Raw genomic sequence first — 18,255 nt, forward strand, 5'->3', positions numbered from 1 at the left:
AAAGCATAAATGAAACTCTTGTCGCAGTACAGTAAATATGTGCATCTTATATAAAATATAGTATATATAGTATAGTGTATATGTGCATAGCATATGTAATATAGTATGTCTAAACATATACACACCTGCGATTAAAGGGGATTTTAAATTCCGTGCTGTAGGTCCAGTTATCTAAGGAAATCCATCTGTAGTTCAGGTCATTAAATCTGTAGTAAGGATCCTGTTGGTACAAGATAAACGTTATGGAAGATGGCCAATTATGCTAAAAAATAAATAAAATAGGAGACAAACACTGGCTATTGATCACCTAAAAAGTAATGAACTCTTGGCCTAGGAAAGTCAGATCATTAACACCAAGAATGTGGGCTCTGGACCAGAGGCTGCAGATAGAGCCCAGTGGTGGGATGTGCAAGGCCCTGAGTGCAATGCCCAGTGCTGTTAATTAACAAGGATGTGGGAGAAAATGTCCAACAATGTATGTGAAATGAAAGACCTCTGAGGTCCAAACAGTGCTCATCATCAGAGAACGTGTCTGGAGACAGATACAGTCTCCCTTTGTATTGATTGTTTTTTGTTTTTTGGTTTTTTTTGTTTTTTTTTCCGGAGCTGGGGACCGAACCCAGGGCCTTGCGCTTCCTAGGCAAGCGCTCTACCACTGAGCTAAATCCCCAACCCCGATTGTTTTTTATTATAGATTTATTTTATGTGTGTGGGTATGCTCATGCGTATACCACTGAGGGTCTCCCTTCTTCCCAGAGTCATCGGCCACCCGCCCACGTGGATGAAGGGTGCAGAGTCGACGAACAGGGTTTTGGAAGGCCTGTGAGCACAAAGGAAAATGAAGTCATTCCTGGATCAGTTTCGCGGAGGCCGACCGACGTTATTAGGGTGAATCAAGGGTTAGGTAGTTTTGGGGAAAGGAATAGGAATATCCGGATGGGCAAAGGTCATTGGCTGAAGGTTAACGTACTGAGATACGTCATTAGCATAGGGAGGCATTCCAGGAATCTCAGGTGCTTGCTGATTCAGTTCTTATCTTAGGGAGAAAGGAAGCTGACCCTGTAATCTAACCGAGGCTACCGGACATTCCACAGATAGAGAGAAGTAGGGAGGTGGGGGTTGAACTCACCAGACAAGACCAGAGAACGAGAAGCCTTGCTGGTAAAGAGTCCACTATTTTGTGAGAGCTCAGAAGGCTATCTGGACATTGATAGACTTGGACCTTACTTAGCCGGGCAACGCACCACAGCATGTATGTGGGGGTCAAAGGACATCGTGAGAGAATCAGTTCCGCATTTCTGTTGTGTGGGATCCGAGGACTGAACTCAGCCATCAGGCCTGGAAGCAAGCACCTTCACCCACTGAACGGCCTCAGTAGCCCGGGCTGCCTCTTCTAAGCCAAACACGGAACCTCCAAAGTACTGGCCGTAAATAAAATCTGAAAGCACTGGGACAAGTCTCCTTTCTCTCCCAGGGACCAGTTTTTGCTCACTGCTGCCACTACCCCAGGTAGCCTCCAGGGGGCAGCACATCTCCTGCCTTCTACTGCCCAAAGTTCAGCAAAACTCCCATTCCTTGGAGTCCTTAGCATTTCCAACCTACTTTTCACTATGCCCTCTAGGTGAGCACTGATCAGGGATGAGTAGAGACCTCACAGGCGGTACACTCACTGCCAGACTCGTAAGAGTTGGCTTCCCTGTATTATCCACATTAGCAAACTGCAGCCCGTGGGCTCGCTCCTGTGTGGCGGTCAGCCAAGGGCCAAGCGCTGACAAAAGAGTTACTGTGGCTTTGGCGCATGAGGCAGAGCACTTGCAGCAAAGGTAAAAGGATCTCAGTTTGATTCCCCAGCAACCCCATAAAAGCTGAGTGGAACCTTGCCCGGAGAGTAGCCCAGCAGCTAAGGGCACTTGTCGCATTTCCAAAGGACCAGGAATTGATTTCCAGCGCTCAACTGGTGGCTCACAATCATCTGTCACAATCATTTCCAAGGGGTCCAATGTCCTCTTCTGGCCGCACTGAGCACACATACACACACACACACACACACACACACACACACACACACACACACACACATGCAAATAAAATAAAACTTTGAATCCTAACCATTTTCTTAATGAGTCAAGCTTTGCAGGCCTGTGCAATGGGCTGTTGGCATTCCGGATAGCACAGTCACAGTCACCCCGACTACAATACAAAGAGAAACGATGTATGTAAGTCTAGTATCCAAGCTAACCACTAATTGTTTCAGCTCTTTCCGCTCTTGCAGAGGTCCCAAGTTGGGTTCCTAGGACCCACACTGGGTGGCTCCCAACCGCTTGTGACTCCAGCTCCAGGAGACACAGTGCCCTCTTCTTGTCTCTGTAGGTTCCTGAAGACTCGTGGTACACAAAAACTCATGCAAACTTAGTCAGATCCAGGAAGAAGGGATCGTGAGTGAGAAATGCCTCTATCAGAGTGGCCTTTAGGAAGGTGTGTGGAGTTCTGTCTTGATTAAGAATGGATGTGGGGGGCTGGAGAGAGATGGCTCAATGGTTAAGAGCACTGACTGCTCTTCCAGAGGTCCTGAGTTCAAATCCCAGCAGCCAATGGTGGTTCACAACCCTCTGTAATGGGATCTGATGCTCTTTTCTCGTGTGTCTGAAGACAGCTACAGTGTAGTCATAGATAATAAATGAATCTTTAAAAAGAAAAGAAAAGAATTGATGTGGGAGTGCCCAGCCCACCGTGGGCCATGCTATGCTGACAGGTGGTCCTGCTTATATGAGAAAGCAGGCTGTGGGAGACTTGAGGACCAAACCAGTGAGTGGCATTCCTCCAACTCTTCTGCCTCAGTTCCTGTCTTAGCTTGCCTCAATGAACTGTGACCCGGGACGTGTATGCTGACTAGTTTATGTCAACTTGACACATGCTAGAGTCATCTGAAAGGAGGGGACTTCAGCCAGGTGTGGTGCTGTACACCTTAATCAGAGTACTTGGGAAGCAGCAGGTAGATCTCTGTGAGTTTGAGGCTAGCCTGGTCTACATGGGTTCCAGGGCAGCCAGACATGCGGTGAGACCCTGCCTCAAAAAATAAAACAAACAAAAAGGAAGAAAGCTCAAGGGAGAAGACAGCGCTATAAGACTAGGTGGTAAGGCATTTTCTCATTAGTGGTTGGTAGAGGAGGGCCTAGCCCATTGTGGGTGGGAATGGGCCAGGGCTGTTGGTCCTGGGTTCTATAAGAAAGCAAGCTGAGCAAGCCACAGTGAGGAAGTCGGTACACAGCACTTCTCCATGACCTCTGCATCAGCTCCCGCCTCCAGGTTCCTGCCCTGTCTGAGTCCCAGTCCTGACTCCCTTTGATAAGCTGTAATGTAGAAGCATAGCCAAAAAAGAAACTCTTTCGTCCCCAAGTTGCTTTGGTCATGGCGTTTCATCACAGCAATGGAAACCCTAAGGTAGAGTTGGGTGTCATTTCCTCAGGGGCAGTAACTCCAAGCATAGACAAAAAAGCCAGTGTTGTCCACGATCCCCTGAAATGAGAGCGGACTGGCCATGTTTGACTGGTAATGGCCATCTGGACAGCAGGGTTCCCACCCATGAAGAAGCACTATGATGTCTCCAGGGCAGTACACTGGGGTCAAGATTCTGATCTGCGACGACACACTGCTCCTAAATGGCGTAGTTTGATAAGCTGCCTCGGGAGAACATAACGTGAGATTTATGACATATTTTTTTCCTTTTTTTTTTTTTTTTTTTTTCGGAGCTGGGGACCGAACCCAGGGCCTTGTTCTTGCTTGGCAAGCGCTCTACCCCTGAGCTAAATCCCCAACCCCGTAACGTGAGACTTAAAGCTACAGAACAGATTTGTATTTTAAGTTGTGCTTAATGGTGAGACTCTGTTAAAGGGTGTGTGAAAGTCCCAACTACCCTGCCTCCTTTTCTGCTTCTCTGGGCCGCCCTGGTGAATAAACACAGAATAAATATTTAAGAACTCAGGCTGGAAGAGAAGCCTAATTATTAACTTGCCCAAATGTCTTCCCTCAGCCCTATTTATAACCCCGCCCTGTGGACTTAAACCAAGATGGTTAAAAATATCATGAAAAAAAAAAAATACTAGTGAACTGTAAGGGCAGCTCAGCCAACCACTTCAACAGGCTGCACCCCAAAGCTAGCTGGGCTTGGGTCTACATCCTATGTCCTTCCACTATGTGGGTCTTAGGGACTGAACTAAGGTCATTAGCCTTAGAGGAAAACACATTTGCCCCATTCCAACCTTAAAAACAAAACAAACAAACAAACAAAAACCTAGTCTATAAGGTTTATTGAACAGTAGGGGAGGTGGCAGAATTTAGCTACAAAGACAATGGAAAAAGCTCTTGTCATTCCAGGCACTAGCGGTTGCCACACAGGGCCAGAATACAGCCCTCTGAGGTGTTAGTGTCAAGACTTTGTATGCTGGAACCCCCTCATGCCTGAACCACTTACTAAAGAAGTGAAAAATTGACCCACAATGGCTTGAGAGGGCAGAGTCTCCAACTTCACTTTCTGTGGTATTCCTGCTGTCTACACCCTGGCGCTCTGGTGTCCACAAACACCTTACAAGTACTCTGTTCCCAACTCTTCTTAGAAACCTGAGGGCTGCAGAACCCACAGGGCAGGGAGTAGCTGAGTTTCTGGAAACAGGACACCAACCTGAACAGACCTGGTCACAATATGACCTGGCAGTGACTTGTGCAGCTTACAGAAAACGCTACGTTGGTGTACTAGCTGGCAGGGAGAAATAGAAAAGTAAGAAAGCCCCAAGCTTTGGAGGGGTCTGGACAGAACACTCCAAAACTCAAGGAACAGGTCTTTTAGCACCCTATCGCTGGGACGGATTGGATGGACACAGATAGCCAAGATCACTTTTGGACGCATGGGTATCTTCATCTTTTGACATAATCTTTTTGACATCTACAAACTTTGTATTCATGAACCGTGCAATCAAATTACAAATAAATGAGTCACACAGTAATGCCTCCATGTTTTAGGTAAAAATTTTCTATTCTGTGTTAGGATCCACTCACAGTTATCCTGTGGCAAATGGAGCCCATGGACCATAGCCCCAGACTGGGTGAAGGATCTCTTGCCCTAACCTTATCAGCCTGTCTATCTCAGCCAGCCTCCGCCAACTTCCTTGGTTAACAGTTGGCTGAGGCACCAAGACCTTTTTACATGACTGCTGCTTTCTTCTCCTTCCAAAGCCTAGCTGAAAAGTCCCTTCCCACCTTTGCCCTTTGCCCAACAATTGGCTCCTACCTTCTCTATTGACCAAATCAAGAATCAATTAGGAAACAGACCTTATCAGCACCTTTCCCTCCTTCACAGTGCCAGCTTACCAGCTACTTCATTACAGCTCACTGGTGCAATAGCAGTGTGACAGCTATGAAGGCAACCGCTTTCTGACTGGGTTCTGAGGCCTGTTCCACAGAAGTCAGTTAATGCCTGCCTGGTACTGAAAACCTGGTCAAAAGCCATGGCTGGAGAAGCCATACACATTCAGATTTGTACTGCCCTCAACTTTGGTCCCAGAAGCCTCTATTTGCAACGGTCAGGAATTAATGCTGAGACGTCCAACAGGCTAAAGTGCGGAGCACAATTGACTGTTGAGTGCTCAGTCCTAAACAGACATTCACATCAGTCCCTGTCCTGGTTACTTCCTTACTGTTGTGATAAGACACCAGGAACAAGGCAGCTTATAAAAGAAGACATTTAATTTGGGGCTAATGGCTCCAGAGTTTAGATTCCAAGACCGTCATGGCGGGGAGCCAGCAGCAGGCAGGCAGACAGGCAAGCAGGAAGGCATGGCGCTGAAGCAGTAGCCGAGGGCTTATATCTTCCATAAGCATGAAACAGAGAGTGAGAGACACTGGGAATGGAGTGGGCTTTTAAAACTTTGAAGCCACCTTCATTGGCACACCTCAGCCAACAAAGCCACACCTCCTAATCCTTCTCAAACAGTCCCACCAACTGGGGACCAAGTATTCAAGCATATGAACCTATGGAGATGATAATGAATCAAACCACCACAAACTCTTCCTCCTTGTCCTCCTCTTCCTCCTCCCCTCTCCCTCCTCCTCCCTTTCCTTCTCCTCTTCCTCCTCCCCCTCCCCCTCCTCCTCCTCTTCCTCCCCTTCTTCCTCCTCCTCCAAGGATCAAGGAGCATTTTAGAAGGGATGGAGTATTATAAAATGCTGTTTTCTGGACATACTGCGACCATTATACTCATGAACTCACCGCAGTATCGTTAGGACCCAAACATAATCCTGCTGGTCAAAATTCCAGCATGGATTAGGGAGGACTACACAAGACCCCAGGGCTAGCTGAGAAGCTCATGGTAGTTAGTGGCCTCTGAGAGAAAAAGAGTCATCTTTCTCTTGGGGTGTGACTACAATGGGTGTCCCACCCTCACCCATGGACAAGCAGCACTTGCTGGATCCAGTGGGTTATTTACCAAAGAGGAGAAAGATATAAAGTTGGGACACAGACATGTCGAGGAGAACATCTCGGGGGAACTGGAGAGCAGAGTAGGGAATGGATATGATCAAAATGTGTTCTCAACAAATAAATTAAAATCATTATATTCAGAAAAATTAGGAAGGCCATTGTTTTGGATGGATTCTGAACAGACCAGACAAACAATCACTCATGATAAACATATCAAAATAAATAATCAAATAAGCCTAGGGGCACTGATAGATGCCCACATAAATGAGTTTTTCTTAAAGATAGAAGATTCTAGACTATCTGAGTCAGTGTGATAAAGGTGAATTTTGATTATCAACTTGATTAAACTATGACCCATTTATGACATTAGTGAAGCAAACTGTGAGAGAGGCCCGCAAACAGGGTGGGTTTGTAAGGGAAGAGCCACCCTGGATGTGAACGGCACCACGCCATGGTCTGGGGTTCCAGCCTGAATAAAAAGAGGAAAAGGAGAAAGACGACCACCATGTTCCCTGCGCTCTGAGTCCCGGCCAGCCCATGTGAGCGGATGCTCAGACACACATGCTGCCCCATAAATTCTGCCACACCTGCCCTGCACCTATCCCACGGACTCCGCTCTCACAAACCGTAATTCCAGAACAAATTCTCCTAAATCGCTTTGTATCAGGTTCTCGGTCAGAGCAACCAGAAAAGTTCCTACCACAGAGAGCTCTCTGCTTGAACTCTCGTGAGGAGCCTGGTGTTACCCTATTCACTCCTGACAAGCAGCACTGTGCCAACTAAAAGGCTTGTGCATAGCAACAGAAGAGAGTGAGCAGACAGCGTACAGAACAGAAGAAGACCTCTGTCAGTTACGCTTCAGAGGAAGCCTAATAGCTGAGTAAGGCGAGAACTACAAAAGTTAAACCAGAACCAGAACTTCCAGTTGCCAATGAGTTCTCGGAGGTAGCAAATCTTTTAGAAGTGTTTAACCTCCTTGGTAATCATGGAGATAAAAATGAAAAGTACTTTGAGGTATGATGACTCAGTAGGTGAAAAAAAAAAGCTTGCCTGCTCAAACTGGAAAACCTAAGGCCAATTCCCAGAATCCACAGTGGGAGGAGAGAACTGACCTCTGACCCCGACACGGCCGTGGCTTGGTTAGCCACACATGTGTAAATCTCTCTCTCTCTCTCTCTCTCTCTCTCTCTCTCTCTCTCTCTCTCCCTCCCTCTCCTCTCCCTCTCCCTCTTCCCTCCTCCCTCCGTCCCTCCTCCCACCTTTTCCTCTCTCTTCTCCCATCCCTCTCCCTCCCCCTCCCCTACCCCTTTTGCTTTCTTTTTTCCCCATCCCTCCCTCCCCTCCCCCCTCCCCCTCCCTCCCTTCCCCTCTCTTGCCCTCCCCCCTCTCTCTTCCTCTCTTCCCTATACCTCCCCCCTCCCCTCTCCTTCCCTTTCCCCCTCCCTCTCCCCTTTCCCCTCCCCTCCCCTTTCCCCTCTCTCATGCCCTCCCCCCCTTCTCTTTTCCTCTCTCTTCCACCATCCCTCTTCTTTCCTCTCTGAATACCTAAATTTTAAAACATCATCAGGATAGCAATTGGGGGAGAAAGAAATGCTGATGAAGATGTAAGGAAGAGGAGCTCTTGGGCCTTGCTGGTGAGGATGTGACTGGTGCAGCCTCTGTGGGAACCACCGTGGCATCTTGTCAGCCGCTAACCACAGCTGACCCAGGTACCCCATGCTCCTGCACATCTCCGTCTATTGCCGCTCAATTCACAACATCAAAGAGCTCAAATCAGCCTAGATGTCGAGCAACAGAGGGTTGATAATTAAAATGTGGTACACATACACAATAGAATTTTGTTCCAACTGTCAAGAAAAAACTAAAGTTGCAGCAAAATGGATGGGACTGGGAAATACTGAATCAGGTAAGGCAAACCGGGCTCAGAAAGCCAAACCCTGCAAGTTTCCTTCCGTGTGCAGATCGTAGTGCCTAATGTTTACACATGTGTATGTATGTGGGAGAAAGTGTGCAGAAGCCAGGAAAGTGGGAAGGGGCCCACGAGGAGAAAGAAGCTGTAGAAAGGGGGACAGAAAAGTAGAGAACACATGTGATATAACAGGCTGGAACAAGCCACAGCAAACCTGTTAGTCTGTCTGCTACTTAAACAAAACTCAGAGCAGTGAGATGGCCCAGTGGGTGACGGCACCTGCAGTCTAGCCAAGCCACCTGAGTCCAATCTGACAGAACCCACGAGGTGGAAGCCGAGAATCACTGCCCGCAGCTGCCCTCTGACCACCACACAGGCACCATGATGCCCGCATGCCCACATGCAACAAACACGTTCACACAAAATAAACAAGTAAGTGTGCGTGCGATGTGAAACTTTAATAAAGAAATAAAAAGTCTTTCCGCCATCTTGGTGCCTTTGGAGGCCTGCTGGGAACGGGTCTTCTAAAATAAAAAGCAAGTCATGTCTGGAAGGCTGTGGTGCCCGGCCATTTTTGCTGGCTACAAGCGAGGCTCCCCGAAACCAAAGAGAGCACACAGCTCTTCTTAAAATGGAAGGCGTTTGTGCCCGAGATGAAACTGAGTTCTACTTAGGCAAGAGTCGTGCTTATGTGTACAAAGCAAAAAACAATACAGGGACTCCTGGAGGCAAACCAAACAAAACCAGAGTGATCTGGGTAAAGTAACTCGGGCCCATAGAGTTGGGATGGCATGGTCCGTGCCAAATTCCGAAACAACCTTCCTGCAAAGGCCACTGGACACAGAATCCGTGTGATGCTGTACCCATCCGGGATCTAAACTAATGGAGAGTAAATAAATAAAAGTAGATTTGTGCTCTTGTATTTTTTTTTTCAAAATAAATAAATAAATAAAGACTTAAAAATAGACATATAGAGTAAAGACTTAAATCTCCCCTCACATCCGCACCAAATTGGCTCATAAAGGAAAAATCACTTTTGGTTCTTAATAAGGGAATGTATTATGAAAAAAAAGCTCAGAGGAGATATATATATATAGATAGATAGATATATAGATAGATATAGATATAGATATAGATATATAGATAGATATAGATGTATATATATTAAATGCTAATCAGGCACTTAATTTGGCTCCAGATTGGCTGACCCGCTCTGAGCCACATTAAAACGTTGAGTCCTGCTTAACATGAACAACAGATTGGGGGTCACCTTTTTCTTGACCAAAAAGAGTCAAGCAGGCTGCTGAGCTGCTGAACAAGCCCTGGAATCCTCGGGCTGATGTAGTCCAGCCTTTAAGGTAGCCACTCACACCAACAGAATCAAACATGAACTGCCTTATCGGCTTACAATGGAAGAAACCTAAAACCCAAAAGGTAGCTAGAAGACACTGCTTGTGACCCTGCTGGTCCGGTCTGATTACCATTCGCTAACACGGAATCCAAGGCTCAAAGTCTAACAGCTGTTGAGCAGTGGGACAGTGAGTCACCCCGGGAAAATCCCGCATGCCTATTCATGACCCAGTACTTAGGCGGTGCCTCGGACACCACTGGCAATTACGGCGTCAGTGTAAATCGAGAGCCACGAGATAACCTTGCCAAATAACGAGTGTCTGAGTAAGTTATGTGTAGCTCCTATTTATCACCCTTACGGCAGCGAACCAGGTTTGTAATCTCAGCACCTAGGAAGCTGAGGCAGGAAAATCACAGCAAAGCTCAAGGCCACACCGTGAGCTCCAGGCCAGCCTGAACCGTGCAATGAGATTCTACTTGAGAGAGAGAGAGAGAAAGAGAGAGAGAGAGAGAGAGAGAGAGAGAGAGAGAGAGAGAGAGAGAGAGAGAGAGAGAGAAATCGAGAAATCAAAGCTGGTGCGGTGGTACAAGTCTATAATCCTGGCACCAGAGAAGCTAAGGCAGGAGGATCGCCATGAGCAAAAGGCCAGGCAGAGCTACATAATGAATTCTAGAGCAGCTTGAGAGCAAAACACTGTCAGAGGGAGAGGGAGGAAGGGGGGGGGACCTCGAAGCCTCCGCTTCTTCCCCTTAGCCTCTCTGTCACGCATGAACACCAGCTCTGCCACACACAGACACATGGCACACCATGTGTCACCACAGGCCCCAAACTGCAAAGCCAAGTGAGACAAACTGAGGCCTACGAAACCAGGAGCCAAATGGGCCCTCCGAGTTGCCTAGGTAGTTAGTTCAAGTATTGGTGACGGTGACGCAAAGCCAGCGGGAACAGCGGGAAAGGCAGGAGGTGGGTGGGTGACCTCGGAGAGATGTGTGGTCTCAGAAGCACATGGGTGTTCACTCAATTATTAGAGTTTAAAAATCATAAACCTCAGGGGCTGGAGAGATGGCTCAGTGGTTAAGAGCACTTGCTGCTCCTCCAGGGGATCCGAGTTTGGTTCCTGGCGCCCATATCTGGCAGCTTACAGTCACATTAACTCCAGCCCCAGGGGATCCGATGCTCTCCTCTGGCTTCTGTGGGTGCCACACACAGAGCTGGCATACACACAGACATCTAAAAAGATAATGAAACCTGGTGGCAGTGACCCACAGCTTTAATGCCAGCACTCAGGAGAGGAAGGTGGATCTCTGCGTGTTTGAGTCTGATCTACGGAGTGAGTTCCAGGACAGCCAGGATTACACAGAAACTCAAAGAAACATGAATAAACAAACTTAAAGATCACAAATACACATGTGCATATACCCTTTCATGTGCTAAGGACTCTATAATAAGTAATATCAAAGGGATGCTAAGCTAAGACAAACCACATTGAAGGTATTAGCGAGGTCTACTCACAAAGTTCTGTGTTCTCCAAAGTTCCGCGGCTCCATTATCAACTGTCACCTTTACTTATAGCCTTTACCCCGAGAACCTTTACTTACCTCCCTTTAACCAAGGTGCATGGGTACAGCCCATGAGTCAGCCTGAACGCGGTTTCTCTAAAATCCTTCTATTTGTAAATACTGCTTCCGCTGACCCCAGACGAGGCAATTGCAATTCAAAGAGACCTGCTACCTTTTTCTGACCAAAGTGAGTTCAATTTAACAGGGAGCACACCACGACGCACTGTCTTAGCCCACCACTGGGACTACAGGATGTAAGTCAGACCCCTGACTGTAGGGCAGCAGGGAATTCTGATGCTGGTGCCCATGAAGGGTTTGGAAGGGTCAGAATTGGGTTGTACTGAGCCCCTGGAGAATTCCAAAGGCCGCTGCTGCCTCTGAGGTCAGGAGTATAAAGCCTGCCAATGGAAGACCCTGTGACTAATCAGCCTCTAATGATCTGACTCCTGGCTTAACCTGTAGGATGATGTCATTATAAGGCAAGGCGGGTCCAGGATAAGGCAAAGTCTATCATTGGATGAGAAGGAAGGGTAGGCGGGGGAAGAGTCTAGGAAGGAGAGGACTCAAGATGAAGATGACGGAAGATGGTTCTGATCCAGGTGGTCTAGGTGGGCGGTTTCTATCTTTATTAATTGGCAGTGAATTTATTCTGTGGAGGTATTGTGGATTGATTAACATATAAATTTAATTGCTAAATTACAAGTTTCTGGAACTTTGATTTTACCCACCAAGGGGACAGTGTGTGAAAGCTGCTGGCAGAGAAACAGCGGGAACGCAAGGCTCCCCGAGGCTCTGCGCTAGTGAGACCGCACGCAGGAGCCAGTTCCGCCGCTTTTTAAATCTTACCACAACGGAACCAGACTGCCTGTGGAAAGGCGAAGGGCAGGAAACATGCGTTCAGAGCCAGCAAGAAGGCTCAGTGGATAAAGACACTTCCGGTCGAGACTGACGTCCTGAGTTCAATCCTCAGGACCTACAGGGTGGAAGGAGAGAACTGACTTCTACAAGCTGTCATCTGACTTCCATAGGTGCCCCCACGATATGTCACCCACACCACTGCAATATAGAAAAATGCAATACGTTTTTCTTAGAAAGAAATCTGTCTGTGCAGGCCTGTCTGTCCCCCCCGCCCCCAATACTGCCTCTTACACACACACACACACACACACACACACACACACACACACACACACACACACCCCACCCTGCTCTGGGATGGAGAAGGTAACTGTTTCTCAGGATCACAAGGACTGGGGAGGTTAAACTTCTCGGAGCTGTTCCCGACACAGAGTGAGCATCCGGTCATGAGAGCTAGCATCCCTGTATGCACACAGATCTGAAAAGCTTTCTGAGATTCATCAACTTCAGCTTAGTACAGACAAGTCTGTATAAGGTCTACACCTACGTCTTTCTACAAATGAGAACTCACAAGGAAGTGTGGATTGTGGCTGTCTCTGAAGAAAGAAGTAGCGATCTAGGAGGCGGGCAAGAAAAGATTGGGTCTGGGAAACGGCTCAGCGGGCAGAAGGTGCTGGCCGCACTTAGCCTGACAGATCGAGTTCGCTCCTACAGCTCACAGAGAACCAAGTCCTGGGCCAGCTCACCAGCCCCATTGGTCTTTATTTAGATAAAAATTAGAAAAAGTTCCTTTACTCCTATACACCTAGGGGCTAGACATTCTACACAGGCACCTCAGACAGTCAGTTGTGAGACAGCCAGGGTTGGTCACAGAGCCTCTCTGTAAATCCAAGTTCCGTTTGGCCACTGGCTCGGGTAGAACTGACTGGTGCCTTCTCAGGCTCCTCTTTATCTTCTACTGCTCACCTCCAGTCTGCACACACGCACACACACACACACACACACACACACACACACACCTGCTGGTCCTCCGGGTGACATGTGCACCCACAGTCACTCAAGCCAGGTGTGCTGGTACACATCAGAATCCCAGCACTTGGGAGCCTAAAGCAAGAGGCTCGCTCACCTGGGCTACGGAGTGAAACCCTGCTTGGAAAAATGAAACAGGGAGGGTCAGCGAGGTGGCTCAGTGAGCAAAGGTCTGACTGCCAAGCCTGACCACACGAGAGCTTGATTCCTGGGATCCACGTGGGCAGGAAAAGACCCATTTCTACAACTGGTTCTCTGACCTCCACACATGTACCTTTTGTGAGTTTGCAAAGACACACACACACACACACACACACACACACACACACACACACACACACACACACACACACAAAGGAAACATGGAAAAAAAAAAAAAAAGCAAACCACAAAACTACTCTCTTCATTTCTTTGCTCCAATACAGAAATCTCCAGGCCCCAAGACCACAGCAGACTCCAGGCTTCCATTGCTGTGCACAGCAGTCAGGAGAGTGACCTTTTACATGGTAAAACCACCCTGGAGAACTATCTTTCATAGGGTTTTATTGCTGTGAAGAGACACCGTGACCAAGGCAACTATTTTTTTTAATTTATTTATTATTTATAAGTACACTGTAGCTGTCTTCAGACACACCAGAAGAGGGCATCAGATCTAGTTACAGATGGTTGTGAGCCACCAGGTAGTTGTTGGGATTTGAACTCAGGACCTTTGGAAGAGCAGTCAGTGCCCTTAACCACTGAGCCATCTCTCCAGCCCAAGGCAACTCTTATAAAGGGAAACATTTCACTGGGGCTGACTTAGAGCTTCAGAGATTAGGCCATTATTGCCATGGCGGGAAGCACGGTGTCACACAGGCAGACATGGTGCAGGAGCTGAGAGTTCTATATCTTGGTCTCCAGGTAGCAGAAGGAGACGGTGTGTCATACTAGCCGTAGCTTGAGCATATGAGACAGCCTCCACGATGACACACTTCAACAAGGCCACATCTGCTCCAACAAGGCCACCCGTCCTAATAGTGCCAACTCCTTATTTCAAACACATGTATCCGTGGGAGCCATTTCTATTGGATCCACTACAAGAACTACGCTTCTCCAAGCCAACACCCTCGACAGTGTGTCACCGTGTGTAGAATAAAGACAAACGGTTCCATTTGTTCTTGCACCTTGGCTGACCTTTGAACTCAACTTCCTCCAGCACTCGCAGCCTGCTAGTCCTCTGTCCTGCTTACTATTAATAAGACCTATGAGGAACGTCAGGTTGTCTTCTAGCCCACTTCTGCCCTTTTCCTTTACAGTGGAAGAGTTCTCTGATAAGAAAAATCCATAGTAAAATGGCTTTTTAAAAAAGCGATCTTTCCAGCCTTCTCTTCCTTTTATCTGCTAATTTTGTTCTGCAGCTCACCCAGTAATTTATTAACTTGGTAGCTGACTGCTAACTCTCCAGAAGGTTCACTGGAGCAAAACTTCTTTTCTTTCCTGTTGGATTTCAAGCACTTACAACAGAGCCTGTCACAATCGGAGGGACCAACTAAACACAGGGTAATTAATTAGGTAAGTGGAGAAATAAATGGCTTTCTCAAGATGAGGTTCAAGTTCATATCAGCCCAGTGTCTGTGCCAAACAATACAATGTTTCTCAAAGTCATCCCTAAAAGGGGATGCTACAATAACAGTGTCACCTTAATCAATGGATGGAGTCTTCCCGGATTAACTAATCACCCCTCTTCCATCGAACTACCACCAGGGACTCCAACCCACTCTATTTCAGCTTAACACTTCTAAGTATTGGTGAGGAGGTTGCAAGGCCTTCTCAGTTACTCCTACAAAGACGCATTTGGTAGTTACTTCACAGCCCAAGCAAACATCCTCAGTCAGAAGTAAAGCATTTGTTTTCGTATGTAGCCTGATAGCACAGGACAATAATCTGGTTTGCTCAAGTTACTATTTCCTGTTGGCTTAACTCGGTTAGTAAAAGGCAAAATGAGGCTCTGCAGGTAAAGGTAGAGTGGTAGCCTGCCACATGTGCATGGGGTCTACTTCATATCCTTTACTGTTTGCGTACAAAGCATGAGGTTTCTGACACTTCTTTCAAACGATTTTCATTGTTTCTTTTCTCCTCTTCCTCTCCCCTGTCTTTCTTCCTCTTTTCCCCTGTCCCCCCTCCCTCCCCTCTTCCTCTGCCTCCCTTCCCCCTCTTCCCCTGCGACCTCTCATTTAAAGCTACCGCTTTCCAATTTCATGTCACATGTCACTTTTTACCTTTCCTGGTATACTTTGTTAATTGTGAATATACTACTTAAGTTTCAGAAAGACTTACCTAAAAAATACACTGTGATTCTATTGTAATTCATTGAAATTTTAACAATGAAAATTCATTGTAGGGTACAGCATTTACTTTCTTTCTGATATATGAGATGAAAAAACAAAACAAAACAAAACAAGAGAAGCAAAGGCAGGCAGACAGTCATGAATTCCAGATCAGAAATTTTCATAATCCTAGTTTGACTACCATAGCATCAAGGGCAAAACCATAAATGTCCTCCCAACTGTCAAAGGCAGTTTGTGTGTGTGTGTGGTGGGGGGGTAGGGGTATAGTCCAGTGGTAGGCACTTGTCTGGCATGCATAACGTTCTAGGTTCAATGGAGAAAGAGAGACAGAGACAGAGACAGAGAGAGCACAAACTCGTGTCAACACACACACATACACACACACACACAACTACGCAGGTTTGCTGTGCAAATCAGTATGGAAGTTCCTCAAACCATTAAAAATCATGACACTGGACCTGTGGTAGTGGCTCAAGCTTTCATCCTAGCACTCAGAAAGCAGAGGCAGGTGGATCTCCGTGAAGCTTAAAGCTAACCAGTCAGAGCTACACAGAGAAACCCTGTCTTGAACAAACAAACAAAACAAAGAAACAAAGAAAACAAAAAAACCTCTGTCTCAGAAACAATAACAATAAAAAAAATACTAAGAATAAACCTACCCTGTACTCCAGCAGCACCGCTCCTGCCTAAGCCTGAAGGATCCTAGGGCAGCATAGTGCAGAAATATCTGCACATCCATTTGGTTGCAGCATGACAGCCAAGTGATAGAATCAGCCCAGGTACCCATGAACAAACAAATAGATAAAGAAAGTGTCACACACACACACACAACACACACAACACATACACAGACACACATGCAGACACACACACATGCACACATACACACATGCACACACACACACATGCACACACATACACACATGCAGACACACACACACACATACACCCCACACACACCCACACACACACACTCTATCCATACGGAAAACTGTAATTAGGCTGTGCAAGGTGGTCTACACTTGTATCTCCAGCACATGGGAGGAGGAGGCAGGAGAATCAGGGGTTCAAGGCTATCCTCACTTACATTGGTAGTTCAAGGCTAGCCTGAACTACATGAGACCCTGTCTCAAAAAGCCAGTGAAAGAAGGTAAAGATAACAAAGACAATGAAATTTGGTAAAAAAACAAAACAACAACAAAGTAAACTACACAGGAATGGAAACAGAAGTAATCACGTTAGGTAAAACAGATCAGACTCAGGAAGGAAACAAACGATGGCGTTGTTTCACTCCTGTTGGCTCTAGATGTAAATGTATGTATGTATGCATGAGCGTGTATCTACAGGACACCACCCTGGAGAGAAACTACTTATACGAGGGAGGGATCCCATGATGGCAAAACACAGTAAAAAGTGAGTATGAGCAAAGTACATGGTGCCCTCACATGAAACTGTCATAACCAAACCTATTACACTGTTGGATGAACATACTCCCATTTAAGAAAAAAATCAGCACCTTATTTAGGTTTTAGGACTGGGGTGTGTGTAGTTCTGTGGTACAACGTGTGCTTAGCATGCTCGTAGCTCTGGGTTTCATTCACACACACACACACACACACACACACACACACACACACACACACACACACACCTCCCCAGTATACTCTTCATTAGCATCGACAACCAAGCTTTACTAGTGCCCTCCCCAATCCCTTGCGTTTATTTCAGACCTGACTCCCGAGGCTTCAAAGCAGAGGAAGAAAACCTGAGACACCACAGTCGATGACCTTTGGTAACTAAGAGCTCCTGCAAGCATGCAGATGATTGCAGCTGTAACCCGGTCCTTGGGGGGAAAGGTAAGTCCTCTTCTGAAACGCTTGAGCAGAGAATCACCACAGTAAGTAGACAGCAGACATACTGTTTGTTTCGTATAGGCAACTTCCGCCTCCCGGGGTCGCTGACGACCCAGCGAGAGAGGGTCAATGTCTACAACTGGCCTGAACCCCCACAGCCAGGCCATTTCCCCCGTTTCCCACAGCAATATAGACCGACCTGGACCCGCGTGGAGGGGTGGCTGTGCGCCCTACCTGGATCAGCCCGTGCTGCTGCAGGGCGCTGTGCACGTAGCCGGGGACAGTCGCCGGCAGCTCCAGGGAACTATTCCCGTTGCTCACCCGCCAGCTCCCTCTCAGGCTGTAGCTGGGACCTGTGGCCACACAGCCTGCCCCGCACAGCGCCAACAGAAAGAGCAGGTGGAGATGCATGCTGACCGCTCGCAGCAGGGACCCGGCAGTGTCACCCAAGCCTTACCAAGGCCTGGCCACTTTGTCCCCGCCCCGAGCCCGGACCCGCCCCCAGGTCAGCTGAGTGCTTCCCGCAGCCTCCCAGAGAGGAACTGCGGCAGCCGGACTGCCACCCGCCACCCGGGTTCAAGCACCGCCCAAAGCCAGGGTCCCCTCGTTGCTTTTCTGTGTGGGAACCATTTTGTCAGGCCAAGTTCAAGAACTCTTGTTCTTGTAGAGGACTTGGATTCAATTTCCAGCACCCACTTCGTGGCTCACAACCACCTGTCACTCAATCCCAGGGAATCCAAGGTCCTCTTCAGACCTCTGATGGCCTGAGACACGCGTGTAATGTATATACATATATACATAAATACATACTGGTGAGACATACATTCACATTAAATAATAAAACAAAATGTTTAAAAATGTAAAGTAAAAATAGCAAGAAAGACTAAGTCTGTGGGT

The 18,255-nt window shown here is 47.3% G+C and overlaps 1 protein-coding gene across 1 annotated transcript in view; it reads right to left on the reverse strand.

Annotated features, from left to right (window-relative positions):
• Manba (mannosidase beta) overlaps positions 1–17,837 on the reverse strand; it is an 83,908-nt gene extending 66,071 nt beyond the window's left edge. The window contains exons 1-2 of the mRNA XM_032897277.1: positions 17,593–17,837; positions 126–220 (exon numbers count right to left, since the gene is read on the reverse strand). Of these exons, the coding sequence (XP_032753168.1) occupies positions 126–220; positions 17,593–17,769 (272 nt within the window). The 5' untranslated portion in view covers positions 17,770–17,837. The remainder of the gene's footprint in view (positions 1–125; positions 221–17,592) is intronic.
• Positions 17,838–18,255: the final 418 nt, after the last annotated feature.

Source organism: Rattus rattus, chromosome 3 (assembly GCF_011064425.1).
Source record: "Rattus rattus isolate New Zealand chromosome 3, Rrattus_CSIRO_v1, whole genome shotgun sequence".
In the NCBI taxonomy this organism is placed as follows: Eukaryota; Metazoa; Chordata; class Mammalia; order Rodentia; family Muridae; genus Rattus; species Rattus rattus.